The sequence below is a fragment of the Nomascus leucogenys genome, chromosome X, assembly GCF_006542625.1.
Source record: "Nomascus leucogenys isolate Asia chromosome X, Asia_NLE_v1, whole genome shotgun sequence".
Classification (NCBI taxonomy): Eukaryota; Metazoa; Chordata; class Mammalia; order Primates; family Hylobatidae; genus Nomascus; species Nomascus leucogenys.
In genome coordinates, this window is record NC_044406.1 from 122,438,978 (window position 1) to 122,452,684 (window position 13,707).

The 13,707-nt window shown below is 42.6% G+C and overlaps 1 protein-coding gene and 1 non-coding gene across 2 annotated transcripts; both read right to left on the reverse strand.

Moving 5' to 3' along the window:
* Nucleotides 1-799: 799 nt before the first annotated feature.
* On the reverse strand, nt 800-12,357 carry RBMX (RNA binding motif protein X-linked). Its single transcript, XM_030806628.1, has 11 exons — nt 12,154-12,357; nt 10,870-11,010; nt 10,569-10,675; nt 9,469-9,640; nt 8,086-8,238; nt 7,078-7,192; nt 6,865-6,990; nt 6,693-6,775; nt 4,851-6,057; nt 3,875-3,954; nt 800-2,035 (listed from the first exon to the last, which is right to left on the reverse strand). The coding sequence occupies exons 2-9, from the start codon at nt 10,976-10,978 to the stop codon at nt 5,747-5,749; spliced, it is 1,176 nt and encodes a 391-aa protein (XP_030662488.1). The 5' UTR covers nt 10,979-11,010; nt 12,154-12,357; the 3' UTR covers nt 800-2,035; nt 3,875-3,954; nt 4,851-5,746.
* Nucleotides 10,751-10,822, reverse strand: LOC115833441. The gene has a single exon (XR_004028872.1). It is a non-coding gene; the product is annotated as a small nucleolar RNA SNORD61 (small nucleolar RNA).
* Nucleotides 12,358-13,707: the final 1,350 nt, after the last annotated feature.

Here is a 13,707-nt window from a genome sequence, read left to right on the forward strand (position 1 = left end):
GCTGGGTATGGTGGCGCACGCCCATAATCCCAGCTACTTGGGAGGCTGAGGTAGGACAATCGCTTGAACCCGGGAGGCAGAGGTTGCAGTGATCCGAGATGGCGCCACTGCACTCCAGCCTGGGGGACAGAGTGAGACGCCATCTCATGAATAAACTCCCGAAAAACAACACGTGTAGAGCTGAGACTATTTACAGAATGACAATACTTGGGGCTTTCTCTGCCATCTTAATGCTTAGCTGCATTCTTTCTCCATGTGCTGAGTTCTGTTCAACTGACTACATAACCCAAATGCAATGCCCAGTTTTAGACACAAATGAACATCAACTAGTCAGATATATACAGGACACTAGGTAAAGCAGAGAAACTGAAAACTGCAAATTCAGAAGCATATTATCATATGCATCGCTTGACCCAAAGTATTTGGAATCCACAGCCACAACTGAGTTGTTGCTGACCTGTTTTTCCCCAAGAGGTAAGCAGGAATTAAATAAAAGCACTACAGTTGATTCCTGGTTTATTTAGCCTCTGCTTCTTAGGTGTGTGATTGTGCTTCCATTTAACTTTTAGAGTGAGGACTGAATGAAGTCATCTACATTCCCCCCAAAGCTCACTCTCAAAAAAGGTGGCCTAGTCACATGAACAGCCTCAATGACTCTGGACATTCCCATGCAAAACTGATTAAGTGCCATCAATGCAACAGAGGTAGTGTTTGGGGGAGGGGGACATAGGAAAAAACACAAAAACATAAATTTCTAATTTCTAAAAAGTAAAAAAGAGCCCCTTGCCACAAAAAAAGATGCCACGTTAAAGTTTTATTAAGTTTCAATACAAAACATTCCAAAAAGTGAAAAGTGATCTATAATACCCAAGTTCTATGTTCAACTACCAGTTAAACAAGGAAAACATTTTCTGTATCATTATGTTTTACAACCAGTATAAACCCAGAAGAATCAAGATCTGATTCCTTTTCCACACATCTGCTAGGTCAGTAAACTATCAAACAGGTATCTGGTCATTTTAACATACTCCTTATATTCCTATTTGGTACAATCTCTATATCCTATACTATCTTCAAGATATCTAAATATCTTAAATATTTAGGGTATCTCAAGAGCCAAAAGGTCCTCACAGAAGCGTTAACCCAAGTAATCATAAGAGTATAGAAGGATTGGGCTAAGACAACTATGGAGTGCAAAAACCACATAAATTTGGTCATTACCCTTGTGGTCTGTGATTAGTAGTAGGTTGTCAAATCAGAGTTAAAAATGTTGTACTATCTCTAGTTGCAAATGTTCCAAACAAGACAGTGCCATAACTACACGACAAAACAAAAAACAAAAAACAAAAATCATAGAAGTTGGGTTAGTTCCTGTAATCCAACAACTCAAGTCTGTTTCCTTTGAGAACATTATACTATTGGCTCTAGTCTCCAAACCAATAAAAAACTAAAACTTGTTCCCAAGACTGGGAGGTAAAGTAGGCTTATAAAACAATACAGCAAAAGAAAGCCAAGTGGCCTAATTGTTTCCAGTGTGCTTGCCATCTTAGCATGGTTACTTTCCAGATGTCACTCATAAGTTGTATTCTACAACTAAACTGTTTGTGGATAAGCCACCACCAAAAAATGTTTCACTTACTGACAGACACTTCACTAGATAGAGCTACCACTTATATCCATCATTTTTATAATTCAACTTAAATTCTAAATTGAAGAGTTGTCCCCATGACTTTAGCTAAACAAAATGAAAAGCCAAAGCTGTAAAATCTATGTAAAGAACCACAAGAACTTCCTGACTACCTCCACTTACCAATTTCCTTAATTACTTCCCCTTTTCCATTTGGTCAATTACTTGCTTTAAGTAACAACCAGTCACTCCCTAGTTATGAGTGTTAATCAACACTGATGCCTTCCCTCAGATCCACAGGAACCCCTGAAGGCAAAATCTATTGCCTGCACCAAACCAATTCTGACAGCACTGCTTATGCAACTGTAGTGACTTATTGACAATCAGCCGCCTTCTGCTTCAACAACTCTGTAAAATGAAAAACATGGGATCCTGTTACATAGTATTTGTTTTACTGTAAAGTACTTCCCCCCAAACTATCATTTAAATATATACTTTCTTGTTGCTTTAGCTGAAAATAAAAGTAACTGCTTTAAAAAGCAAGCAGGCGCAGTGGCTCACGCTTGTAATCCCAACACTAGGAGGCCGAGACAGGCAGATCACTCAAGGTCAGGAGTTCGAGACCAGCCTGGCCAACATAGTGAAACCCTGTCTCTACAAAAAGTACAAAAATTAGCCGGGCACGGTGATGCACACCTGTAGTCCCAGCTACTTGGGAGTCTGAGGCAGGAGAATCGCTTGAACCTGAGAGGCAGTGAGTTGAGAAGCCATCTCAAAAAAAAAAAACAAAAAACAAAAAAAGAAAGCCGGATGCAGTGGCTCACGCCTATAATCTCAGCACATTGGGAGGCCGAGGCGGGCGGATCACCTGAGGTTAGGGGTTCAAGACCAGCCTGGCCAACAGTGAAACACTGTCTCTACTAAAAATACAAAAAAATAAAAAATAAAAATAACCAGCATAGTGGCAGGCACCTGTAATCCCAGCTACTTGGAAGGCTGAGGCAGGAAAATCGCTTGAACCTGGGAAGCAGAGATTGCAGTGAGCTGAGATCACGCCATTGCACTCTAGCCTGTGCAACAAGTGCAAAACTGTCTCAGAACAGAAAAGAAAAAAAAAAAAAACACGCAAACTTGAAAAAATCAACCATAGGAGGCCGGGCGCGGTGGCTCATGCCTGTAATCCCAGCACTTTGGGAGGCGAGGCAGGCGGATCACAAGGTCAGGAGATGGAGACCATCCTAACACAGTAAAACCCCTACTAAAAATACAAAAAATCAGCCGGGCGTGGCAGCGTGCACCTGTAGTCCCAGCTGCTGGGGGAGGCTGAGGCACAGGAGAATGGTGTGAACCCCGGAGGCGGAGCTCGCAGTGAGCCGAGATCGCGCCACTGCACTCCAGCCTGGGCAACAGAGCAAGACTCTGTCTCAAAAAAAAAAAAAAAAAAAAAAAAAAGGTAGTTATTAAAATTACATATTATGTCATCATTATGTCAATAAAATTATGTTAATCAAACAGGGAACTTGCAGCCATAGTTGCATCAACTCCAATTTGTATTGTGGCTATGCAAATGAGCAGGCACTAACTAGTAACAGTGAAAGTATATCCATTTACAAAATACACTGAGCAAATCTTTTCTTCTTCTTGAGACAGGGTCTTGCTGTCGCCCAGGCTAGAGTGCAATGGCGTGATCTCGGCTCACTGCAACTTCCGCCTCCTGGGTTCAAGCAATTCTCCTGCCTCAGCCTCCCGAGTAGCTGGGATTACAGGCGCACGCCACCACACCCGGCTTTTGGGTTTTTTTTTGTTTTTTTTTTAAAGTACAGATGAGGTTTCACCATGTTTGCCAGACTGGTCTTGAACTCCTGACCTCGTAGTCTGCCCGCCTTGGCCTCCCAAAGTCCTGGGATTAAAGGCATGAGCCATGGTGCCTGGCTGAGCAAACTTCTTACGTGTGTACTTCCCGTTGAGAATGCTTGCATATGAAGAGCTATCAGCAAGCTTTATGGGTTCAAAAATAGCTAAGAATAATCTCATGAATGAGCCAGACTCACGGAAATGTACCCTCACTCTATATTCACAATGAATGTGTCAGGCACTACACATTAAAGCACTTAACTTCATCAATTCCAAGCAGCATTTTCTTTTACAGATGAAGTGAGACCACAATAACTTGCCAATGTCACAGCTAAACTAAGTGGTAGTTACACAACATTTAAACCTTCAAAGGCCACTGCTTTCAACACTTACCTTAGCATTTCTCTTACTGCCAGCTTTATCTACTGTGAATCAATCAGCACTCCACGACCATAATGAGCAAAATCATCAACCTGCAAAAGTTAAATAAATGAAAACTAGTTACCTCTCTTAAGGAAATTCTTTTAAAACTTGCCTATTACTGCCCTCTTTTCCAGAAAGAAAAGGCAAGTTCAGACTTGCAGCTTAATATATTTCATGTTCTACTATTTCTCTTAAGTGGTGGAAGATTCACTGGCTCGGGATGGACTGGAATGGCTTAAATGGTAAAGTTGCATGGCTTATGGATTGTCATTCTGTTCCAATGGTGCACTGCCACGTTAAATCCATAAGTTGAACGAACAAAACTTATTTGAAGGAATAAGTGCAGTATAAGGATTTTTAGTTGGAGGTCTTCAAGTTTACTATATTCAAGAGCATCTTTTTCAACTTCATGGCTGGACCTGGGTCATGCTGCCTCAGGTTTTGCTTTTTAAAGACCACTTGCAATAGATTTTCTCCATACAGTGTAGTTTCATAGAACTAAAAACATGTCAGGCATCCAACTAAATGTCAAGTTTGCAATGGCTTACAGGGGTAAAAAGGCGGACCCCAAACTTAAGCCATTTCCCATATTGAGTAAAAGACTAATTTGAAAAAAATGTTAAAACATATGAAGCATGTTTAAAGGTCTTCATCAAAAATGAACTTTGAAAAAAATACCCCCTCCCAAGCCCCAGATCGCCATTGGTAAACAACAGCTCTATTAATAAAGCCTTTAAGTGTCACACATGCTTAAAAAAAAAAAAATCCAAGTGTTGAATTTGGAGGACTTCTAATATGCTATTGAATATTTCTTTTCTCCAAAAGTTTTTTTTTTTAATCTAGAAGGCATTTCCATTGCCTTGAGGTACAGTATGTTTCACTGTACTATGAGGAAGGTAAGTGTTCAATTTCGACTTAGACGGAAAAACTAGTTTGCTTTGCTTACCATCTTTGCTGTTTCACAGGCATTTGATGCTTTAAATCTGATGTGGAATGCTGATAGATTCACTTTTTAGAAGTCATAAGCCTTTAGGAAGTTGGAGATAACTTCATTGCTTATCTATTTTCTCCTTTGCAATCAAGCTGTTCCTTTAAAAGTGAGACACTACAGAGTTGCAAAAATTTGAAACAGTAAGAGCAAGCACCTTTGCAGCTTCATGGTTGGTTTTGGCCAAACTTTTTATTTAGTATTCTGTAGTTGTTTAACACACACTTAAATGGTCTTATTGGGGGAGGGGAAAGGGGAGGTTCTTGCAGATTCCCAAGGAAATGTCAGAAAGGCAAAATGGCCAGCATTATCCATTTGTTTTTTTGGGTTTACTGGGTGAATAGCACTTTCCTTACATAGGCATGTGATTTCAGGTTTTTCATACTGAGAACATTGAGATTTCAGTTGGAAGACACCCTGAAATCTTATGAGTAGCATACCCCAACCACCCTCTAATAGCTAGCTTGTTTGTATAGGTAGAATGATTCATCTCTCCATTTTAGATGGCTAGATGCTTTGTGGAAGATCTTAGAATTGCCTGCCTCATTTACTGGGAAAAATCAGATAGGAAGTGGCCTTTAGGGATACTTTTACTTGGAAAGTTACACCACTAGTACAAGTCTTAACACATTTAACACCTTGCTTGTTGAAAAGCAATGCAAAAATCAAATAAAATTAAACATGTTTTACTTTTTTCCTCACAAGAACATAAAAATTATGGAGGGGAACTTAACAGGGAATTTAAAAAAAGTAACACAATTTTTCCTTTTAGTAGTCCTTGGGTAGTTATGATAGAATAGTTTCCACTTTTTGTTTCTTTGAACTGGGATTTTGGTCCAAAGTTTTGTTTGTTTCTAGTATCTGCTTCTGCCTCCCCCTCTATCAGATCGGCTTCCTCCACGGCCACCACCTCTTGGTGCTCCGCGGCTTGAACTGCTGTAGGAATCACGTGGAGGAGGGTACCCCCTTTCCATAGAAGGGGGAAGCCCTCTTTCTTGTCTGCCAACCCGATCACGACCACTTGAGTAGAGATCACTTCGGCTGCTTGAGTAACTGTCTCGACTTCCACCATATCCGTCACGTGAGCTGCTGTAATCATCATAGCGACTGCTTCCACCATAAGATGGCGGGGGCCCTCGTGTAGGTGGAGCACTACGTGAGTTACCTGCAGGGTCAATGGTCAGGTAATATGGCAACACTATAAATTGTATATATACAACATTTTAAATCTGAATTTACAAGAATTCTTGTATTAAAAGTTTACTTTCTCAACTGGGTGGGAGGTTTTAAACTCTGCCATTGCTGGCCATAACAGGGATTTGCTCATCTGCTGAGATATGGAATTGGATTCATTTTAATGTTTGTTTGAAAAGACTGAAGACGGTGTGTATTTCAAGAGGATATTCCAGAGAGCTTGTTATTTTATAGTAGACACTCAGCCACTTTCCAGTGATAAGTTGCAATTTTGAACTGTAGAACTTGCCTTCATATTGCAATGGTAAATATTTGATCTTGTTAATAAAATTTTTAAATTGTATTTTCACTGTTGGGGGAAAACACATAAGGCTGCCAATTTAAGCAAGCAAAATCCCCTCCAAAGCAAGCAAACAGCCTCAAAAGAAACTTAGAAAAACAAAAAAAAGCCCCTCACAAAACTAGGAAAAGCCCAGCTGATAAAGTTACCCCTTTAAAAGCAAGCAAACATCCCTTTAAAAGCAAGCACCACGCAGCCTAATAAACTGGCTCACGAACCTAAAAACTCAAGCTGGTGATACTCAAGACCCTTAACCAGTATCTTACCATAACTCTCATATGAATCTCTGTAGGAACCTCCACTTGGATGATCTGAATAGTCACGATCACGACCATATCCATCTCTATCGCTAAATTAAAGAGAAACTTTTAAGTCCCAGAGAATCAACTTTTACAGCAACTTTTCTTACACGCAAGCCACAGAAGCAAAGTCACTTACCTATAGCCTCTTGATGGATAGTCATCACGTGAACTGGAATGACCATAATCACGGTAAGTATAATCTCGTGGTGGTGGTGCATAATCTCTAGTATCACGAGAACTTGGGTAATCTCTGCTTGAATAGCTACAAAGCAAAAGTTTTGGTTTATGCTTTTGATAAGCTTTCCTTCCACCTTAATTATTAATTTAAAAAGCTGCACTTTTCTATTACCTGTCTTTAGTAGAATACCCATCATCTCTTGGGGACAAATAAACATCTCTACGAGAGGGCAGCGGTTCCCTTCGAGGTGGACCTCCGTAACTATCTCTTCCACGTGATACAGGAGCTTAAGGAAAAATACCATTTTTTTAAACATAGCCAGAGAAAAAAGTTAAAAGGTGAACTTACATTCAGGCTATGAAAAGTAATGAGACTGACTTCAAAGATGACATTACGGAGGCTAGACCATCTAATTTTATTTTCTAGAATTTCCCATTCACATTTTAAATTTTTTTTCAGTGCTAATTCCATTTATCTAATCACCTAGAACACGACTAAAAGTTTTTTGAGATGGGAGTCTCGCTCTATCACCCAGGCTGGAGTGCAGTCACGCAATCTTGGCTCACTGCTACCTCCACCTTCTGGGTTCAAGTGATTCTCCTGCCTCAGCCTCCCGAGTAGCTGGGATTACAGGCGCACACCACCACACCCGGCTAACTTTTTGTATCTTTAGTAGAGACAGGGTTTCACCATGTTGGCCAGACTGGCCTCGAACTCCGGGCCTCATGATCCGCCCACCTCAGCCTCCCAAAGTGTCAAGATTACAGGCGTGAGCCACCATGCCCAGACTCCATGAATAAGGTTTTTTTTTTTTTTTTTGAGACGGAATCTCACTCTGTTGCCAGGCTGGAGTGCAGTGGCATGATCTCGGTTCCCTGCAACCTCCGCCTCCCAGGTTCAAACAATTCTCCTGCCTCAGCCTCCCAAGTAACAGGGATTACAGGAACCCGCCCTACACCCAGCTAATTTTTTTATTTTTTAGTAGAGATGGGGTTTCACCACATTGGCCAGGATGGTCTCCATCTCTTGACCCTGTGATCCGTCTGCCTCGGCCTTCCAAAGTGCTAGGATTACGGGCGTGAGCCACCACGCCTGGCCAATCAAAATTTTAAGCATCATTCACCTCTTGATTCTTTGTGTTATGGTAGTAGCATAGATTTTCATACATGGAACATTTACCTCTTCCTCCCATTCCACTGCTACTGCGAACTGGTCCTGAAGGTGCAGATCTCTTAGGAGGAGGACCCCCACTTCTTGGTGGTGGTCCTCTTTTTACTGGGAGTGGTCCCCTGGAGGAACTCATGTTAAAATTCATGGAATATCCACCATCATCTACATCAAAAATAGAAAAGAAAAATATTACTACTCACAAGAATCAAGAAAGATATAAAAGTTTTTTTTTTTTTTAGGGAGTCTGTCACCCAGGCTGGAGTGCAGTGGCTCCTGCCTCTGCCTCCTGAGTAGCTGGGATTACAGGTGTGCGCCACCATGCCCAGCTAATTTTGGGGTTTTAGTAGAGACACGACTTCACCATGCTGGCCAGGCTGGTCTCGAACTCCTGACCTTGTGATCTGCCTGCCTCAGCCTCCCAAAGAGCTGGGATTGCAGGTGTGAGCCACCAGGCTCGGCCACTATAAAAGTTTTCTTTGCTTCATCAAGAATATGACCATTATTGGGCTGGGCACGATGGCTCACGCCTGTAATCCCAGCACTTTGGGAGGCCAAGGCGGGCAGATCACCTGAGGTCAGGAGTTCAAGACCAGTGTGACAGTGAAATCCTGTCTCTACTAAAAATACAAAAATCCAGGTGTGGTGGTGCATGCCCGTAATCCCAGCTACTTGGGAGGCTGAGGCACGACAATCGCTTGAACCTGGGAGGCAGAGGTTGCGGTGAGCCAAGATCGTGCCACTGCACTTCAGCCTGGGCAACAAGTGCTAAACTCTCCCAAAAAAAAAAAAAAAAAAAAAAAAAAAAAAAAAAAAATTATTGATCTGGGTAGTCTAGTTTCACTTGTACTTGATGCATGCAGTGCAGTCATACAGACTGGGGAAATACGAACTGAAGGACTGGGGAAATAAGAACTGAAGATAGTCTTAAACTTTTTTTTTTTTTTTTGAGAGGGAGCCTCACTCTGTTCCCCCAGGCTGGAGTACAGTGGCACTATCTCGGCTCACTGCAACCTCTGCCTCCCGAGTTCAAGTGATTCTTCTGCCTCAGCCTCCCGAGTAGCTGGGAATACAGGCACCCGCCACCACGCCCAGCTAACTTTAAAACATAAAAATGATTTCATTTTCATGTCCAACACCTTGGCCTATCAATTTTTAAATGCCTTTCCTACAGAATGAACTACATGGACAAAAAGTAACACTGTTCACGGCTTAACACTATAATTTAACATGCTTCCCATGCTTTCAATTGGCAATCACTTTGGTAGATGAACAAGCGTTGCCAATTTCAAAAGTTGGCGCCTTTCCTCAAGGACTTAACCAAAGCAACCACTTGGTGTGAGCTTGCAGTCCCCAACTTATTACACCAAACCCGAGGTCCACGCAAGTTATTACCCATGTGTCCTCCCCGTGAGGGAGGTCCCCTGGTTCCTCCACTTCCTCCTCTTCCACCTCTAAGACCTCTTGGAGGGCCTCTACTTCTTGGAGGTGGAGGCGGTCCACGTCTACCACTTTCAAATGATGGTTTGGTGGCTTGTTCCACCTTGATGGCTTTTCCATCTAATGACTAAAAAAAAAAAGATATGGTTAAATCAAGATTTAAAAATAATTTGCACTTCTACTATGCACTAAGACACTAACAGGTCCTTCAAAATGCAGTTATGGGTAAGTGTTGCTCATTAGTCTAAGAAAAAACACTGCAAATACAGTCAGTTTATATAAATGGGGCTTTTCCACTTAAAATTCTTAATACTTAAAAACGATACTGATGATCTGGATTGAAACATAAGGTGAATCCACTGCATTATTGTATGGTAAAATTTAAAACAAGGCCAAGTAGATATCAGCTTGTTACCAAAACTAATAGCCAAAACTAAAAGCCAAGTTATCAAAATATGGCTTATGGATCTCAAGATAAAATATATCATGTTGGCTGGGCGCAGTGGCTCGCAGTGGTTCACGCCTGTAAATCCCAGTACTTTGGGAGGCTGAGGCAGCTGGATCACCTGACGTCAGGAGTTTGAGACCAGCCTGGCCAACATGGTGAAACCCTGTCTCTACTAAAAATACAAAGTTAGCCGGGCGTGGTCGCGCATGCCTGTAATCCCAGCTACTCAAGGGGGCTGAGGCAGGAAAATCGCTTAGAACTCGGGAGACAGAGGTTGCAGTGGGCATTGCACCATTGCACTCCAGCCTAGGCAACAGAGGGAGACTATCAAAAAAAAAAAAGTATCATGTAATGTTATCATGTAATGCCATAATTATTCTGAACTGAGAGAATGTTAAGAGCATAAGATATAACTCACTACTAGATTTGTTTCTGCAATTACAGAATACTCTTTGGAACAGGATCACAAACAGGATGAGTGGGTCCCAGACAGGTATATACTGAAAAACAACGAAAACTCAAAAGCTGTCCTAGACCAGACTTGGGCAACTACATATTATTTTATGCACTAGTAACAGGTTATCATCCATTGTGAAGACAATCTCACCTTTCCATTCATGTCTCTGGCTGCATCCTTAGCGTCTGCTGGGCTTTCAAAGGTGACAAAAGCAAATCCTCTTGATTTGTTGGTTTCACGGTCTTTCATCAAGAGTACTAAAAAGTAGTTTTCAGAAAAATAAAGTGTTACCCTAGTTCAAATGAAATAACCAAAGTAAATGTGTAAACAGAAAGCTCAGAACTTCTTAGAGGACAAAATACATTATCATGTCAGACGATCAACGCAATCAAATTCATCATAGCTTATATTTTAATTATAATAGCCCAGCCTGTACTGCCAGACAACTCACCTTCCACTATTCGTCCATATTTGCCAAATACTGCTTCAAGAGCTTTCTCATTTGTTTCCGTATTAAGCCCACCAATGAAGAGCTTTCCTGGGCGATCTGCTTCAACCATTTTTTTTTTTTTTTTTTTTTTTTCCGGTGACTCTGTTGAAAAGGAATAGTATTACCTCACTGCAAAAAGTTCCTCAAGTTTATTGGACACTTTTACTTTCGCACATTTTTCATATTTTCCACTAAAACCATTGTTCCTTAATAACTAAAGAAAACGATAACGAGCTAAGCCTCAGCCACAGTAGGAAGCAATTTGAATTAAGTAGTTTAGTAACAGTGCAATTTACATAAAACTGGTTAAAAGGGCCAACTTAACTTTTACCACTACCCTTGATCACCCTTAGCTGTTCTTAGGCAACAGCCGCTTAACATTCGAAAAAGCAACTTTTAGTTCCAGTCCTGTTGCCTTTGAAAGATTCAATTACTCATCACACCCTTCCTAACGATGGGGTTTTAAAAGACTCCCAAGGTCACAGGATAGACACAGGACCTTAACACCAAGCCCTCTTCCAAAGACTCCTCTTTTCCTCATTAGGATTCCCTACTAAATCCAAGGAGAAATGTGAAGTTTGAGCCAAGTTATGCCGCCTCTTCTTCACTGGCCCCCGCCCTACCGAAAATTCTACTATCCGGCCAAAAAGATAAAAACAAATTGTCAACATCGTTTCCTATTAAGTAACGGAACGCGGACGCACACACTAACACTCGACACTCCGTGACTGCAGCGGAACCTAATTAAAACTCGTCATTAAAAACCGCGTGTAAAAGACAAAATGGCGACACTTGGATTCAACCCAGAACCACCGACACTGGTCAGGGGACTAACTTTTACCACCAACATTGGCTGGAAACATTCAGAGGGCTTCTTCTCCGGGGCCGCCAATGAATACGAAGCCCGCAGCCCGCATGGAAGTCCACATGCCCATCATTAGCGCCAGCGCCATACCAATGCAGGTACCGCGGTGGTGCGATCGCTCCTCGCCCCGCTCCAGCCTACAAAGCCCCGACCTCCGCTACCAACTCCCGCAGACGGCAGCCAAACTTTCTCGAGAGGCATACAACCAAACGGGCCCCCTCATTTGTTTTCCCTCGACCCCCTCAGCTTTATTTAAATAGGTCGGAACCTTTGGGTTCTTAAAATGGCGCCCGCCACCCCCATCTCCAGGGAGATATAATCCCCAGTCCTAACACGGCGAAAGTGTGACGAAAAACGGACTGAGGAAAGGAGACACATACCGGAGGGGTGACAATGGGTTCAAGCTCCAACGAGCTCGCCGATAGGGCTTCCTAGCAGCTCAGCACCAGTGGCGGCTGCCGGCTCCGAGGACCTAACCGCGAAGCCGCTAGCACTACTGCGCAACGAGGGCGAACAAAGGAGACAGCAAACTTTATACTGCCCGGGAACGAGGCTGAAGGACCCGGATGGAAACGGAGCTTAGAATTTGAAACGCAAAGGGAGGGGGGAAGTAGTTCCCAGTCTCCCCATTGGCTGCCTCCTCTGTCATTCACCCTTCTCTCCTCCCTTTTTCCCGGGCCCTCGGTGTTGGGTCGGCGGACCTTTCTAACCGTTTTCCTTACCCCCACCCGTTCTTTACAAACGCGCTTTTTTTGCTTTGCGCTAAAATGGTGCGCTGGCTTCATTTAATAAAGAACTGAAGTTTATTGAGCGTCCTAGTGGGCCGGGCACGGTGCAAAACTTTACTTTTACTTTTCCATTAACTCTTCTAATTGTCAAAATGTGATGAGGGTAGATACTCCTACTATACCAATTTTGCAGAAACAGAAAACAAAGAAGTTTTGGCAATATAATATATTTTCAAAAATTGTCTTTAACAAGTGTTTTTAGTGAGTGTGGGAATTTCTGATAAATACATGTAAATTTCAGATGAGTAAAAAACATACAAAACAGCATGCAGATAGTACATTCATATAGAATAATTACTGAGCACCTTGTAAATGGTGGGCTCTGGGCTAGGCCAGGAGGATACAACCCCAGGGAAAAGACAAGAGTCAGGCCTGTGGATAAGGGTACTGGATTTAAGAAATGAAAATACGAGGCCGGGTGCAGTGGCTCACGCCTGTAATCCCAGCACTTTGGGAGGCCAAGGTCGGTGGATCACGAGGTCAGGAGATCGAGACCATCCTGGCTAACATTGTGAAACCCCGTCTCTTTTTAAAAATACAAAAAATTACCCTGGCGTGGTGGCACGCGCCTGTAGTCCCAGCTACTCAGGAGGCTGAGGCAGGAGAATCCGGGAGGCGGAGGTTGCAGTGAGCCAAGACTGCGCCACCGCAGTCCAGGCTGGGCAGGCGACAGAGCGAGACTCTGTCTCAAAATAAAAAAGAAAATGCGGGACGCTAATTTACTCTGCGAAGCTGTTAAAAATTTTTAAATAAAAATATGGGACGCGGCCAGGGCGCAGTGGCTCATGCCTGTAATCCTAGTACTTTGGGAGGCCGAGGCGGGCAGATTGCCTGAGCTCAGGGGTTTGAGACCAGACTGGGCAACATGGTGAAACGCCGTCTCTACTAAAATAAAAATAAAAAATAAAAAAATTAGCCGGGCGTGGCGGCGTGTGCCTGTAGTCCCAGCTACTCGGGAGGCTGAGGCAGGAGAATTGCTTGAACCCAGGAGGCGGTGGTTGCAGTGAACCAAGATCATACCACTGCACGCCAGCCTGGCAACAGAGCGAGACTCCATGTGAAAAAAAAAGGGACGCCCAGTTAAGTTTAAATTTCAGATAACGAATACTTTTTTTAGTATAGTATGTCCCAAATTTCATGTTTTAA